This window comes from Penicillium vulpinum, assembly GCF_028829585.1.
Source record: "Penicillium vulpinum strain IBT 29486 chromosome Unknown utg000003l_segment0_segment0, whole genome shotgun sequence".
NCBI classification, from domain to species: Eukaryota; Fungi; Ascomycota; class Eurotiomycetes; order Eurotiales; family Aspergillaceae; genus Penicillium; species Penicillium vulpinum.
This window is the reverse complement of record NW_026643243.1, coordinates 7,635,653-7,651,383: the sequence shown is the minus strand read 5'-3', so window position 1 is coordinate 7,651,383 and position 15,731 is coordinate 7,635,653. Positions and strand designations below refer to the sequence as shown.

Sequence of the window (15,731 nt, the reverse complement as noted above, 5' to 3'; positions counted from 1 at the left end):
TGTATTCCATGGTTCCAATCCGAAGATCTTGCGCTATCCTTCTGGTATACTCTTTACCATTCATCAATGCTGTTTTGTACGCTAATATGGAAATAATAAAACAACCCATCAAACTAGCTAGATTCAGGATTGAGAAACTTTTGAATATAAAATAGTAGGGTAGCCAGCATTCAGGCCTTTTTTATTGCTAGGAAACTTGCAGCAAGTTTCTAACCTTCCGGGAGTAGGTTTCATCTTAGGACGATTCCATCTGTGTAGTTCTCGAGATTGGACATGATTTTGTGAGCTATCCATAAAATCTGTCCATATATACGTCTCAGATGATGCATTCCTTTTCATTTGAATTATCTGAGTGGCGGTGAGTAATATACTGTTGAAGGGGTGCTGTGTAGGTTATGGGGCTCTAAAATCAGGACCATATAGTCAGTTAGATCCCTCCTCCTCCTCCCTTCCCTCCTTTCCTTCCTGTCTCTTCCTTTCTCTCCTCGTCCGCTTTGCTACACAGGAGATACACCACAGTCTTTCTCTCTTTAGAGATCTCTCGTTGTATAGCATTCCCTAGAAGCGCTCAAGGTTTCGTCGGTCCCCGAACCTTGATGTCCCAAGACAAGGCATTAAGCGCTATTTATATAGAGTATTTTGACTGGATTTGCACAATCATGGCCATTAAAACAATCATAATATTGATTGGAGGCCTCTTTGGTGGTCTGCTGTCGGCTTTACCTTCCCCTTCAATGCCGCGATTTCCGGTAATCGACTTGGGATATTCTCAGTACCGGGGAATGTCACTGTCCAATGGTATTGATCAGTATCTTGGGATAAGATACGCAAAGGCACCCTTGGGTAAATTGCGATTCTGAGGCCCAGAGGATCCGGAAAATATTGTAGGGGTTTTGGATGCAGTATCGGTAATACTAGTCTCCGCCCTTGCTTTAGCGCACTGAACTGACTCAGATAGTTTGGCCCCCTTTGCGTGGGGGTTGGAGAGTCAACCAGCGACTGCTTAGCAGAGGACTGTTTATTTATCAACGTATGGCGGCCAACGAACGCGAGTGCGGATTCGAACTTCCCTGTCTGGCTGTTCATCCAAGGAGGTGGATACGCCAACAATGCGAATGGCAATTATAACGGCAGCGAAGTGGTTCAGCAGTCAGGCAACAACATTGTCTTTGTCAACTTTAATTACCGCGTCGGTGTGCTTGGTTTCCTTGCTAGTGAGCATGTGCGAAAAAATGGTGATCTTAATGCTGGACTACTTGATCAGCGCAAGGCTCTCCATTGGGTTCAGAAGCACATTCGCAAATTTGGAGGTAACCCAGATCATGTAGTCATTCATGGTGACTCTGCCGGTGCAGGATCAGTTGCCTATCATCTTACCGCGTATGGTAAGCGCAACACGGCTCTTTTCGTTGGGGCAGTAGCAGAGTCGCCATTCTGGCCTACTCAAAGGACAGTTGCACAGATGGAGTTTCAGTACGACCGATTCGTGAAAAATGTTAGCTGTGACAATACAACGGACTCCTTGGAATGCTTGCGTTCTGTGGATATTAAAACGATCCAAAAGTTCAACCTCGACAACCCATTCCCAGGGGGCAGTCCGACGCCAGTTCCTCGGTGGTATTTTCTCCCTGTTGTTGATGGAAACGTGATCCATGATCAGCTTTATAACTTATTCAATGAAGGAAAATTTGTTCACGTGCCTTTATTAGTCGGGGATGAGACAAATGAGGGCACCGATTTCGCGTACAATGCAAGCAACAAACCTGAAGTAGCCCAGTTTAGGAAGAACAATTATCCAGGACTCTCTCGTGGCCAACTGAATGCCATCAACAAAGCATATGAGCATGCGGAGCCACTTCCTAGACACGCGGCTTGTTTCGCATTGGCTGCTGGCGCTTATGGAGATTCAACCTTCACTTGCCCAGGAAACTTCATGGCCGCGGCGATGGCTAAATCATTCTCGCCCCACCGCGTCTGGAATTATCGGTACAATGTCCGCGACGCCACAAAAATTGCAAATGGGATGGGTGTTCCTCACGTGTTTGATTTGCCTGCAATTTTCGGGGTAGGGGAAACTAATGAACCAACTTATTCATATGCAAGCTTTAACGCAAAAATCGTCACCATAACCATGGATTACTACTTGAGCTTTATCAAAGCCTTAAACCCCAACATTTACCGTTACAAAGACTCCCCTGAATGGCAAGCTTGGGGTATTGGGGCCGGACAGCGACTCAAACTCCAGACAAATTCAACGGAGATGGAACTTATTCCACGCTTGGAGGTAGAACGTTGCTCGATGTGGAAGGATTTTGCGGCAGCTATGCAGCAATGAATGATATATGATACATAGATAGAGGCTTCGTGCCACACCTCACACACCTTGGAAGTCACCCGTCATATGAAAATCATCGAAACGATAAAAATCAATACTCCATCATTAAAAGTCCGGCACACATATTACCCTACTTTTCTCTCCCCGTTGATCAACACTTAGTCATCGTCTAGGTCTTTCAATCGAATCAGAAGTCACAGTCCCATAAGCTTCAGAAATCCATGGAAGCTCCTCCTCTACCATTTTGCTTTTCGTTGCACACGTTTTCATTTGCCTGCCTCGAAATTCTTTGCACTTTATGAAAAGTCAAATCTCATGTAATTTCCTAGTGCCGAGACGGATGACATGTGTATTGTCGGAACGTTTATCCAGCTCTGGCGATCAAGAAACAACATTAGAGCAAAAGAAACTAGAGAAACAGGAAGATGGAATGGATCCCAGATCAACAACCATATTTGTCCATGATAGCCCGGAATGCCGGATCCTGTAAAAGCTCTGTTGCAGTGGGACGTTTTCCCGGACAATATTGAAACACTTTGCACATGATGGAGTTCACATATTGTCGCTCGATCGGATCGGCATCGGGACGAAAGTATTCAATTGTTGATGCAAGGTCATGATTCGGATTAGATTCTTTAGATTGATCATACCAAGAATCAAGCCCTTCGGGGTGGACGTAAAGGCCCTTCCATTGTTCAGGTAGTGGACCTAAACACCTAACGAAAGCACTTATTACTCCCCCTCGAGCCAAGTAGGAAAAGGTGGAAAGCCAAGGCAGAGCACAGTAAATACAACCATATAGCTCCACATATCGCAGGCAAGACTTGAATCCTTTCCATGAAGACGTTCTGGGGAGCAATATTGCGAAGGGGGGTAGCCTCGTTGAGTTATGCTATCGCTAAGCTTTTTCGCTAGGCCAAAGTCACCGAGAAAGAATTCCTCTGTGCGTAAATTCTTGGGGACCTTGATTGGCTGAACAAGCTCCCCCTTCTTCCCGAGGTTAACAAATGGTATATTTTGCTTTAGTGGCCGACCAAGTGCCTTGTACTTCGCACTCCTATTAAGATTGTGGAGAGGAATCATTCCCCACATACAGTTTCTCTCATTTATATCTATAAGACGTTCATTAGAATATAATATAACATAAGATGAATATACCTTAACAAAGAAACAGAGGAGGGGGAGTAGGCTCACTCACCACGGTGTACGATTCCTGCTTTGTGTAAATTTTCCAGGGCTTCTAGCAATTGCCGAGCAGCTGACATGCGACTAGCCATAGAGGTTTGTTCCAAGTCAATAGGAGAAATGCATGGCCCCATTAAAGGAAACACGAGAACCCTATGTTCGCTCCTAGGGAGGATGAAAGTCTCTAGATACATCGCTAAATGAGAGGTATCTTGTACATTCTGGAGGATTTCATCCTGCATGCGGTATTCGTTTCCCCCCCCAGTCCCCTAAACACATGACTTTGAGGGCCACGCCCCTCTTATCGTGAAGGTCATGGGCCATCCAGACAGTAGAGCCACCACCAAAGCCGAGTTTATGCTCGACCAGATATCTCTCGTTGAGCAATTCTCCAAGATCAATGGGATAAAAGACATTCGATGTTTCCGTTATATCGTACTTATGCCAGGGCTCTACAAGCTCTTCGAGGTCAAGCTGCTCATCTTCATTGCTCACATAATCACCGAAATCCGAGGTATTATCAGGCAGTGTTGTAGTTTCAGCCATTCCAGGCGAGTACGTGCCAATTCCGGAGAGATAAGTACAAATATATCCAAGGAGTAGAGCATGGAATATGAGTTTGGTGCTTAATCAAAAATGGCCCGGGGGACTTCTTTTGGTTTCGGCCCGACCTATTACCGACCCCGTATTTCCTATGTCCCCCAATCAGATTGACCCGATCGCCTTGGGCCTTCTTTCAACCCACACCCTGAATTGCTCCTCAGCAGTGACCTTGAAAGAATGAGCGCAATTCTTCCTCTCCTGGCGATCACACAACTCGCATGATGCTTTTTCCATGGATTGTCAGCGCTCAATCACTTGGTTACGCGCGAGCTCCGTCGTTATGAGCATCCATCTGGCTCGATGGTTCCGATGAACCAAACTATCCCGTCTCCGAATGACGAATCACCGAAGACAAATACAACACGGCCTCGAACATCACGTTGAAAACCGCATCGAGATCCAGTTTCAGAATCATGCTGTACACTGGAAAGAGTAGCATTTTGCTTGTCCCTGCTCACTATTGACAAGACACTGACAAGCTTTGCGACAAGAAGAACCAGTATCTTCGCCGAGCACAAATCAGCCACGCGACCAGAATTTTTCTCGGATGCTGAAAGTGATTTATTACCCGTGGACCTGTTAGCAACTATCTTAGGGCCGAAAAGAAAACAGCCTCACTGCTCACTTACAATCCCTCTACCGTTCCGATCGTGGGCGCCACGTTGAGCTTGATAGTACGGAGCTACAGCATGATCAAGCTATCAAGAAATCCAGGAGCCTACTGGTTCGGCTCGTTCCATTGTTTCGCCTCCATGACTCTGGGGTCCCAGCCGCATCATGCGAACCTCAGGCCAGCCTCCCCAGATTTTGACCATAGCTGCTTCTAGCTCCCATCAGCCTACCCGTTCCGATACAAACCTTGCTGGAATTTTCTCATGGTGGTAAAGCGAGTAGCGGGTCTATAATCAGCATTTCGGCTAAAGTTCCCAATCCTGGAAAGCTTGATGAGCTCACTAGACCGGGCTCCAGGTAATCCCGATGTAAGCTCATAGTTGATGACGGCACTATCCAATTGATATTTGTTGGACTAGTTCCATTGTAAATCAGATCAATGGGTATTTGCTGTCTTTCGTCGGATTCTTCCGCGTGGAAAGTCGAGTGCTCTATGCTGTGTATGATTCTCGTGCAATCCTGTACCCCCTCTTTCTTTGCATTCCGTACTGGATAATAATGTTCTGCCGACTCTAATTTCCTCTTTGAAGAGGATCTAGGTGGGAGGGAGTAGTGAATAAAGCTGACCAAAAAAAATATATTAGCAACATTTGAAGCAATTTTTTTTTCTTTTAAAAAAAAAGGAGGGGCGATACTATGGCTAGTAGTACCTACGCATAGGCTACGCCCAACCAAATGGGTTGGGAATGCATAAGTGGAATAATACATATTCTTTTTTATTTATTTTCAAGATCATGAGCTAGGGACTCGATCTATAGCAACCTTGGGGGATCGTTAAAAGCTAGCAGAGGAACCCTCAGGCACTGGGAATGTCGAAGAGCTTGTGCTTGTCTTGAATTTGTAGGAACATATGCTTCCGAGAAGGGAAAGTGGGTCCATACGTGTATGCCTGAATAGCCATTCCTGCCTGCAGATTCTGGCCTTAGAAACAATAATGATTCCAGAAAGTCATTCACCTAAAAAAGACTTTGGAAGACTTTCCAAGTGAGGGGTAAAAGTAGAGTCCCTGGAGGTTTCGGGAATCCGGGGAAGCTGCTTTCTCCTCCTTCTCCACCTTTCGTCATCCTAAACTCTTCATGTAAATACTCACAAAATGAAACCAGTCTCATTATCCTTCCTCCATTCGCTCCCGGTTGAGCTGACCGAGTTGGTTGCAGACTTCCTTGAGGCAGATGAAGTATTAGCACTACGTTTAGTCTGTCGCGAACTTCAGAGGAAAACGTTTCATCACTTTGCACAGCGGTTCTTCTCAACTATCAAGACCAACCTCTCTGAAGACAGTCTGCGTCGTATCAACGCTCTCTCGCAGAATATTGCATTACGTCCCTATGTCACCGGGTTGGCTTTCATGCTTCAAAATGGAGTCGGTCGCGGCTTGGTTTGGAACCGTCATCCATGGGGTCCTATCTCCGCTCCTTTAGAAGTCGAAGCGATTCGGTCTCTGCGTGATAATCTAATCCAAAACTTGATTAATTGTCGATCGTTCTTTATCTTTTGTCGATATCCAGAGGGTCATCCGGACATGACTCATGTCACTATCACAGACGCTGTCGCCGTGTTCTTTGCGCTGGTCGTCGATGCTCGTCTGCCAGTTTCGTCGTTCCATCTTATCTATGCCAACAGAAACTCGCGCACCTTGATCATGGATATGCGCCGTCTTCCCAAGCTCCTCTATCGCCAACCGGAGTTTAAGATCGTGTGGGCCAATCTACAAAATCTCTCTTTGGAACAATATCTCACGTTGGATAACTTCGGCTTCCTACTTGAGCTGGTTCTTAGTGCTCCAAATCTCCAGACCCTCCTATTAAACCTTGGCATGCATGATTTGGCATCTGAATTTATGCATGAATTGGCCGAGAGCGCCAGCTTTTCCCAACTGCGCGAACTTGCTTTGTTCCGGACATCCATGGGGGACCCAGATCTCCACAAGTTACTCGCCAAAGTTCGCCCAACCTTGACTTCACTCACACTACATCATGTTTCCCTAGCGCCAGGAAACGACTTGACTCCATTTATCAAGGAGCTGAGTCAGGGATTTCTGGCTTTACAAAGTATTTCGCTATATTATCTCTGGGCCAGCACACCTGCTAAGGGTCTCTTAACATTTCCCGACATTCCAAAGACATCTTCATTGTGCGATTCTAAGGGCCAGCATCTCAACATATTTTACTCCGAAGATATCAAAACTCCTACTGTCCTTGGGGTCGAATATTCTGGGCCAAAGATGTCACATGTGTTGAAGTTATTACAGACAAAGACTGAAAGACCTTTCTCGTTGGTTACTTCTATATGATTTTCGTACATTGCGCATTCGGGGCGTGTTATAATTTGAGATTTTATTTGCTCTTTGGACATACTCTACCTCAGACACTCCGCGGAATATCTGCTTCATTCTGTTTTGTCATATGTAATGCCCATGCTTTTTTTTGGAATACAACGACATAGTACAGAAGTTATGAAAGCTGAAGCCCTTGTGTACTTATTGTAATTTTGTTGATGCTCCAGCCAAAATGCGTTTGGCGACATTATGTTCATGGTGTAGGAGGTCAAGTGCGATTATACAAATCAGTCAGTTACAAGAAAGCGATAAATAATCCTTCAAACCGCAGTTACCATTAAATTTAATGAACATTGTTTTCAAGATAAGAAAGGGCCTTTATGTAGCAAGTAAGCCAAGGGTTCTTCATTTACAAGCTAGACGTTGACTCTCAATATAAATTCACATCATCCCATAGGCTACATGGAACCCTTATGTCCTCAAACATCCTAAACCTTGAGGGTCACTTTCTTCACATTCCTTCCTGTGACTTCGATCTGAGTATGCTGGATATCTCCTTCGAATGCAAAAGTCAGCCGCAACTGCTCTTTCGGCCAAAGAGTCACATAATTGTCAGACCAATAAACCGGTGCAATCTCTGTGTTGTTGACTGTATTGATAGCATTCAGACGAATGAAAACTGCTGGTCCTGTGGATTGATTTTCGAGCACAACCTCAGCATGAGTCAACCCGTCATCTGTTGCAGAATTCAGCTCCAGGCTCTGTAGTGTAGCCTTCAATGTAGCCGCTGCCAATGTCTGCAGCTTGGTATACTTGGCAAATTTGGTAACTGGTGTGATGTACCAATCAGAATTTGACCAGTCCAAGACGTCGTTGGTGGGAGAGAGCCAGTAAACATTGCGACTGAGGACAGTTTTGGATTCGGTATCACTGAGTGTGAGACGGAGGAAGCCAACGTCTGTGATCTTTTTAATTCCTTGAAGCGAAGCCACCACCTTTGAGGAATGGGGCGTTGTCTTGCTCTCCACTGTAGCCGCGGATAGTGCTTTGCCAGTTGAATCAATTAGATCAACTTTGATCTGCCGATTTCCGGTCTTTTCAAGCGAGTGGTTAATCAACCAAATCTTCTGGTTATCATAATCATAAGCTACATGTTCCTCACGCGCTCCGACCTTGGTGCCGAAGTAGGCTCCAATTGGGTTGAGATAGTAATCAAACAACTGCCAATGCAGATTTGGCCAGGCACTATTCAACATCCAGTAAATAAGTCCCGTGGCAGGTCGAGTGGCATTTTGCTGCGTCGAGTAACCTTCAAACTGAGATCGGGTGGCTTCGTAATCTGCCATCTGACTTTTGATGACGTAGTCTTCCAGGCTGGATGGCTTTCCGTATCGGGCAATGAGAGCCTTGTTGTAGATTGAGCGATCATAAAACTGCGAATCGTAGCGGGACATATGATATTGGGTTGCATCTGGCTCTTTCCAGAGTGATTCCAGATCGGCATCAGACATGAACTTTTTCATGCTGCTCATCTCAGGTGTTCCAACTCCGGCACCCAATTCAGATCCAAACCCAAATGCCGCTCCTTCTTTTTTACCATACCAGTAGTTCGGGGGTACCCATTCGTACGGGCCGTCCATCTTCATTCCGGATGGTCCAAGAGCGTCAGGATAACCACGCTTGCTGGCTGATGCAATAATTGGGTTGGGCCAATCCATAGCTTTGAAGGCATCGAGATAGATCTCGGTAGCCTGATCATTTGGCCAGTAGTCAGAACCAACCAAGAATCCAAGCATCGAAGCATGGCTTTGCATCATCTCTGCCTCGTGCAGCATTGATGCGTTTGCAACCGGGTAGTCTGCTTTTCCCCATTTCACACCGTTGGCATCGTCATTGTACTAAGGTTTCTGGTCAATGGTTTGGCGTCTCGGGTAGAGTACATATGTATAGAGAAGACTTACAGTCCACCCTTCCCATTTGTCACAACATTCCCATCCTGCTAGGACCATCATCCCCATTTTATCTGCGAGCTCATAAAGTTCTGGGTGCTCCTGCTTTCCCTCCAAGCGCACGGTATTGAGTCCCATGTCCAGCATGTAGGCGAAAATCTTCTGCACCCTGTCAATATCGAATCGCATAAAGATATCCGGCCCATATCCAGCTCCGATGACCTGGAAGGGCTCGCCATTGACGAAGAATGCGGTATCATTGAACTTGTTCAACTTCGATGATACATGGCGAATTCCAAATTGTTGGCTAATTGAACTATCTGACAGCAACTTCTGAGGTTTCTGGATTGTGGCGTCCGCTTTTACTGTGTATAAAGGCTGCTGACCCCAAGTAGCAGGCCACCAAATATCCGGGTTCGCGATTGTGGCGGCTATAGACACCGTTTTTTTCTCGTTTGCCTTCAAGTCAAAGGTGCCGCTAATTTGCACACTTGTGGAGCCATCTGGCCCTTTGACGGTTCCTCCGACTATTACTTGTTGAGCAGTCGATTCATGATTGGTCAAATCAGTTCGGAAGGTGACCTTCACCGGCTTAGAGTCGGATTGGGTAAAATCGGTGAGAACGCGGAACGGCGACATCGAGACCGCTCCAGTCTGAGAAATCTCCACATTTCGCCAAACGCCGGTGCCATTGTCGGCTGGGTAGGGATTCCAGTCCACAAAGCCCATGGCAAGATCGCGTAGATAGTTAGTTGGGAACGCACGAATGAGAAGACAGTTGTCTCCTTCCTTAACATATTTGGTCAAGTCGTACTGATGGCCGCCATAGGAGCCTTGCTGCTGGTCGCTCGATGCAATGAGCACTCCATTCAGATAGATATCTGCCTTGGATGTGATTCCGTGTGTCTTAAGGGTAAAATATTGGCCGGTAGATGGATTCAATGTAAACTCTTCTCGATAAAACCAGGGTTTTTCGAACGTGGAGGGATCCTCGATAGATTCCATATTATCCGAGTAAAACAAGTCCGTCTCGTTGTATACCCCATTCTCAAGAAGCCCAGCCATGACAGTGCCGCGAGCACCAACCCGATACCATGATGAGACATCTTTTCCTGGTTTGGAGAGTACATCCATTCCATCTGATACTTTGGTCGTTGATTGAAGGTACCAGCCCGGGATAGTAGCAATATCACCGGCAGAGGCGACAAGGGGCTTGGAACCGGTAACCGCTGCACAAGCACTGGCACTGATAGCCAGTGCTATGCAAAGCTTGCTCATGTTCTTGAACATGGTCGTTTCGTTGGTTCTGGTTCTTGAGACACCAGCAGTCACGCTGAGCTTGTATCGCAAAATGTACGGGATGGCTTGTTCATTTAAAGCATAAAACTCCTGAAGTGGCGTTCAGGACGAAGTAACACTGTGTCACACGATTGAAGGTTTATACGACCGTGGGATGTAGGCTGTTTTGTTTGGATGATGTTCTCCGACGACCTTCTGGGCTAGGACTAGTTCATACGGGGATTCCGGCAAACCTGCAATCTTTCCCGGTCTGCATAGGATCACCAGGGGCATTTCCCAACGGGGTTGCTGAGAAGCCTAGTTATTTGGGCCGTGAGGATAATCGGAAGTCATTTCTGCTCCGATGAGGTGATGGACTGAGCATATTCCAATTCTGGCCTTATCAGGATCTCCTATTCTTAGGCCTATTGGGGTTTGCGGGGTTTCCAAGCATCCTGCCGTGCAAATCTTTTCTTAATTTCAAATCTTGAATTTGGAATAAACAAGATGTTGTTACTGGAATATATATAATCCATAACAATGTGAAAGCAGCAAGCTGTCCATCCGTGGACGATTATGGATTTTGTTATATTTAATGCCTGATTATTAAGGCAGAAGTTCAGGCCTCAATTTAGGCCTCAAAAATGTTCAGGCATCAAGGTATCAAGGCATCAAGGTCTTAGAGCTCCAATCAGTTTTCGTTTCAGTAAGTGAATAGTTACTCCCAAAGTCCTTGTAGACCTCAGGAAGCTCGCAGGATTCAAATCTTTTAAAATAATGAGGACACAGGGGCTGGCTCAGAAAAATGATTCTCACAATGTACATAGCCTTCCTCAGGGGGTCCCCCTGTGGTATGCCGAACTCATAGATTAACCCCTACGTTGTACAGCTCCTTCAACATGCGTGGCGTTTGTTTACAGCAACATAGCAGCCTTCATGTGAGAAAAAGGTGATAAAGCGATTGTTCATCACGCGTGTAAGAATAAGTGACAGTGCGTGGGCCTCTACCTGACAGAAAGATGAGTTGCAACACCGGAATGCGTCAATTGTTGCATCACGTTCGTTTGCAGCCCTAGATGCCCTAGACCGCCCTGTCTACCCCTGTATCCACTGTCCCCTCTAATCAATCATGCATCTTGCTGATTCGTCAGCTTCGTTCGACTGATAAAATTGATCTGTTTGACAGCTGCTCTGGAATGCCACGGCGATCCCTTATCGTGGAGCGCTCACAAGGAAACCATGGAAATGAGAGGTTGCCTGTTGCACTCTTGTCACCTTCTCATCCAATGTTCCATAGAACCACAATGGGATTGTGGGTTTCATGCTTAATGCAGTCAAGTGTCGAAGGGTACGTAGGTGCAGTTTCCCCTACAGGAGGTGCAAATGGTCTAGGGAACAACGCCTTGTTACCATGCCAGTGCTCCTAGGCGATTGGAATGTGGTAGTCGAATCCACACACACATCCCCCTCTCACTTTTGTGTCGGCGAGTCTGGCGTTGGTTGGGCGGCTTTTCTTCATCTTTCTTTATCCTCAACTCGTTAACGATTGGGGGCAAGCCGTACTTTGTCTATCTTTACAACATCTCACAACTCATGGCTGTATTGATACTCAATTGACTCTTCTTCCAACGACTGCACTGGTTTTCGGGGACGAGTCGCTACCGGCCTTGACAGCGTCCTTGTGAGATTCAGCAGGCTTAGCTGTTCCTCTTTGGACTAGCCTTGAAAGCAGTTGCTGCTCCGCTTGGTTATTAGGTCAATCCATATATCAGTCATGCGCGTGTTCAATTACGCGTCACAACCATCATGGATGGGTCTTCTGGCTGCAGTTCTGCTGGGCACTTCAACCGTGAGAGCAATAGAGGTGGATCTTGAAAATACAGGTAGGTGTTCTAGTTTCCCGCCCGTCCATGCGCAACGACTAATTTGAACTCAAAGATTCTATCAAAAAGGCAGCCAAAAGCGTCGCCACCAACATGATGAGTTACTATACTGGTATGAATCCTGGTGACAACCCGGGTAATTTGCCAGATCCATACTATTGGTGGGAGGCTGGTGCAATGTTCAACGCCCTTATCGATTACTGGTTCTACACGGGCGATGATACTTGGAACAACATCACGACACAAGCTTTGCTCTGGCAAGCTGGAGCAAATAAAGCATTCATGCCGGCCAACCAGAGCAAAACTGAAGGAAATGACGATCAAGTCTTCTGGGGCTTTGCTGCTATGACCGCGGCGGAGCGAAACTTCCCAAACCCACCAGAAGGCCAACCCCAATGGCTTGAAATGGCCCAGGCTGTCTTCAACACTCAAGCTCCTCGGTGGGACACTTCTTCGTGTGGCGGTGGCTTGCGGTGGCAGATTTTTACCTGGAACAATGGCTACAATTATAAGAACACTATTTCCACAGGTGGATTCTTCAACCTTGCTTCTCGTCTAGCAAAGTACACCAAAAACCAAACGTACCATGATTGGGCTGAGAAGGCTTGGGACTGGACTACGGAAGTTGGATTCATGACCCCCGAGTATCGCTTCTGGGATGGAGCTAGTGACCTCACTGAGTGCAAGCCAATCAACCAGATTGAATGGACTTACAACGCTGGAGTATACTTGCTTGGTGCAGCTAATATGTATAATTTGGTGAGTGAGCTCTGCTTTTTGATGCCTCCTGATATTTGTAAATATTATCTAACACTCTGCACAGACCGAAGATCCCAAATGGAAGATGCGCACCGAGAAGATCATTGAGGCTTCCGGTGTTTTCTTCTCTCATGACCCACCCAACGTGATGTACGAGCGAGCCTGTGAGACTGTCAATACTTGCATGGTCGACCAGCGGTCTTTCAAGGGATATCTGTCCCGCTGGATGGCTCAAACTGCTCAGATGGCACCTTTCGCATACGACACAATCATGAAACGGCTAAAGGCCTCTGCTAAGGCAGCTGCCAAGACTTGTACTGGTGGTATCAACAATAATGTGTGTGGTCTGAAGTGGACAGAGCAAAAGTGGGACAAGACGAAAGACTTCGGTCAGCAGATGGCTGCTCTTGAAGTCATTCAAGCGAATCTGATCACGCGTGTGGCAGCCCCGGTCACTAACGATGACGGTGGGACAAGTAGGGGCAACCCAAATGCAGGCACTAAACCCCCAAAAGCGATTCCACCTGGTCTCGACTATGATATAACTACCGGCGACAAGGCCGGCGCGGGGATTCTAACCATCCTGGTTATGATTGGCATTGGCGGGTCCACTGGATGGCTGATTTGGGATTGAGCTTCATCTATTTCTTTTAATATTTGTTTTGCTTTTGTGCTTTGCTTTTTTCTTTTCCTTTTTTCGATCCTTTGTCGCTTATTTTGGTGTCGACATATATTTTGCGAATCTGTGATGCTTTTATGTTAATTTCTAGATGTGTTTAATGGCGTTTTGTGAATAATCGTTTGAATCTAACATATCATTCTCGCTCTGAACTACCCCATTATGCCTCCTCGGAAGCACGGATATATCGGTTAAGATGCATGCATTCCTGCATGGATATGATATGTACTCCTCGGCCAAGCCAAGCCATTGACAATGAGGCTAACACAACAAAAGAGGGGTTGCAATCACAATTTATTTCCCCAGCTTCTTACCTCGGTGTCACTTCGGCTTTCCATTGTGAAATTTTTTTTCTTTATATATTTTCCATCGAACGATCTTCTAGACAACGCTTTGCATTAAAGTATTGCAATACAATACCTCAAAACATGGGTTCAGTCATGGATTCTTCTGAAGTTGAGATTCCCACCCACTGTAAAGCGGGGGTGGTGGTCAACGAAGGCCCCAATTTCCATGTCGAGGTACAGACGGTACCTGTGCCAGAACCAGGTAGGGCCCCAGGCTTGATTAGACTTGTCGAATATTCTACTATACGCAAGTTCACCGCGACTGACGCTCTATTATAGGCCCCGACGATGTTCTAGTCAAGCTGAACTACACTGGACTCTGCTCATCTGACATCCATATGATGCAAGGAGATCTTGGTCTTCCATTTATGTCAGCGTTTGGAGTGCGATCTCCGGGACATGAAGGTGCGGGTGTAGTGGTCAAGGTTGGAGCCAACGTGAAGACTTTCAAGGTAGGCGATAGAGCCGGAATCAAACCGATAATGGATACATGCGGGTCCTGCGCGCTTTGCTGGGAAGACAAGGAGACATACTGCAAGGGTGCAGTTCTCACTGGTCTGGTTACGGCAGGTAAGGTTTACTTGAATCCTTTCTAATGTTCTGGAATTGGGGCTCATTACACCAGGTACTTACCAGCAATACTTGGTATCACCGGCACGATATACATCGCCAATTCCAGATGGAGTTCCTGACGAAATTGCCGGCCCAATTATGTGCAGCGCCAGTACTATCTACCGATCTCTGATTGAGTCCAACCTTCGCTCAGGATCTTGGGTTGTTTTCCCCGGCGGCGGTGGTGGCGTGGGAATCCAAGGTGTACAGCTGGCCAAAGCAATGGGAATGCGTCCTATTGTGGTGGATACAGGGGATTCCAAGAAGGAATTGGCGCTCGAGATGGGTGCAGAGGCCTTTGTTGATTTCAAAGAAGTTGCCGATCCCACCAAAGCTGTGATTGAGATTGCCGATGGGCTCGGCGCTCATGGCGTGTTGGTCACAGCCCCTGCTGCTTATAAAACAGCACTTTCATTTATCGGAGACCGTATCGGAGGCATTGTGATGTGCATTGGTCTTCCTGTCGCCGGGTCGATGACGATAGGAGCTGATCCCTGTCAATTCGTCTTCAAGAATCTTACCATCAAGGGCACCCTTGTGGGTAGCCGAAGTGACACCGCCATGGCACTGGATTTCGCACGGCGAGGAGCGCTACGACAGATCAGTGAAGTGTATCCATTGAATCGCATGCCCGAGGCTGTGGAGAAACTACGGAAGGGGGAGGTGGCTGGACGAATTGTGATTAATTTCAACTGGGAAGAGTAGGTGGGTGTTAGGACATCCCGGTACATACTACTAGCTTCAATTGAATTGGTCTACAAATCATAGGCTTTCAATTCACCATTGGTCCCCAAGGGGGGGAAAAAAAGGTACAAAAAACAGAAACAGATGGATGAACACAAACTTGGCCAATCTGAAGCTTCTGAAGCTTCTACGGAGTACATTAATTAGACCAAAAAGATAGAAACACAAAAAAGAAATGCTCACACTCGGAATCGAACCGAGGATCTCATCATTACTAGTGATGCGCTTTACCGCTAAGCCATGCGAGCTGATTGTGATTTGTGGAAGAAATTATAGATTATATTGTAATCAAGAATATTTGATAGAAAGAAAGCAAAAGCAAAAATATGGACTTGCAGGGAATCGAACCCTGGACCACTCCCATGCTAAGGGAGTATTATACCACTAAACCACAAGCCCAATTGGAT

General features: G+C 46.4%; 7 protein-coding genes across 7 annotated transcripts; 4 read left to right on the top strand and 3 right to left on the bottom strand.

Moving 5' to 3' along the window:
- Nucleotides 1-659: 659 nt before the first annotated feature.
- On the top strand, nucleotides 660-2,335 carry N7479_007935 (putative carboxylesterase; the record flags this gene model as incomplete). Its single annotated transcript, XM_057255629.1, is given in 3 exon segments — nucleotides 660-843; nucleotides 862-908; nucleotides 959-2,335. The coding sequence occupies 3 exon segments, from the start codon at nucleotides 660-662 to the stop codon at nucleotides 2,333-2,335; spliced, it is 1,608 nt and encodes a 535-aa protein (XP_057109491.1).
- A 732-nt stretch (nucleotides 2,336-3,067) lies between these two features.
- On the bottom strand, nucleotides 3,068-4,066 carry N7479_007934 (uncharacterized protein; the record flags this gene model as incomplete). Its single annotated transcript, XM_057255628.1, is given in 3 exon segments — nucleotides 3,068-3,447; nucleotides 3,534-3,789; nucleotides 3,803-4,066. 3 exon segments carry the CDS (start codon nucleotides 4,064-4,066, stop codon nucleotides 3,068-3,070), a joined length of 900 nt encoding a protein of 299 aa, XP_057109490.1.
- Nucleotides 4,067-4,401: 335 nt separating this feature from the next.
- N7479_007933 (uncharacterized protein) lies at nucleotides 4,402-4,938 on the bottom strand (the record flags this gene model as incomplete). The annotated part of the gene is made up of 3 exons (XM_057255627.1): nucleotides 4,402-4,699; nucleotides 4,753-4,805; nucleotides 4,846-4,938. 3 exons carry the CDS (start codon nucleotides 4,936-4,938, stop codon nucleotides 4,402-4,404), a joined length of 444 nt encoding a protein of 147 aa, XP_057109489.1.
- Nucleotides 4,939-5,888: 950 nt separating this feature from the next.
- N7479_007932 (uncharacterized protein) lies at nucleotides 5,889-7,088 on the top strand (the record flags this gene model as incomplete). Its single annotated transcript, XM_057255626.1, has 1 exon — nucleotides 5,889-7,088. The coding sequence occupies one exon, from the start codon at nucleotides 5,889-5,891 to the stop codon at nucleotides 7,086-7,088; it is 1,200 nt and encodes a 399-aa protein (XP_057109488.1).
- A 473-nt stretch (nucleotides 7,089-7,561) lies between these two features.
- On the bottom strand, nucleotides 7,562-10,312 carry N7479_007931 (putative glycosyl hydrolase; the record flags this gene model as incomplete). Its single annotated transcript, XM_057255625.1, has 2 exons — nucleotides 7,562-8,971; nucleotides 9,035-10,312. 2 exons carry the CDS (start codon nucleotides 10,310-10,312, stop codon nucleotides 7,562-7,564), a joined length of 2,688 nt encoding a protein of 895 aa, XP_057109487.1.
- Nucleotides 10,313-12,074: 1,762 nt separating this feature from the next.
- Nucleotides 12,075-13,576, top strand: N7479_007930 (glycoside hydrolase family 76 protein; the record flags this gene model as incomplete). The annotated part of the gene is made up of 3 exons (XM_057255624.1): nucleotides 12,075-12,183; nucleotides 12,239-12,942; nucleotides 13,007-13,576. 3 exons carry the CDS (start codon nucleotides 12,075-12,077, stop codon nucleotides 13,574-13,576), a joined length of 1,383 nt encoding a protein of 460 aa, XP_057109486.1.
- A 473-nt stretch (nucleotides 13,577-14,049) lies between these two features.
- Nucleotides 14,050-15,285, top strand: N7479_007929 (zinc-dependent alcohol dehydrogenase; the record flags this gene model as incomplete). The annotated part of the gene is made up of 3 exons (XM_057255623.1): nucleotides 14,050-14,170; nucleotides 14,248-14,538; nucleotides 14,594-15,285. 3 exons carry the CDS (start codon nucleotides 14,050-14,052, stop codon nucleotides 15,283-15,285), a joined length of 1,104 nt encoding a protein of 367 aa, XP_057109485.1.
- Nucleotides 15,286-15,731: the final 446 nt, after the last annotated feature.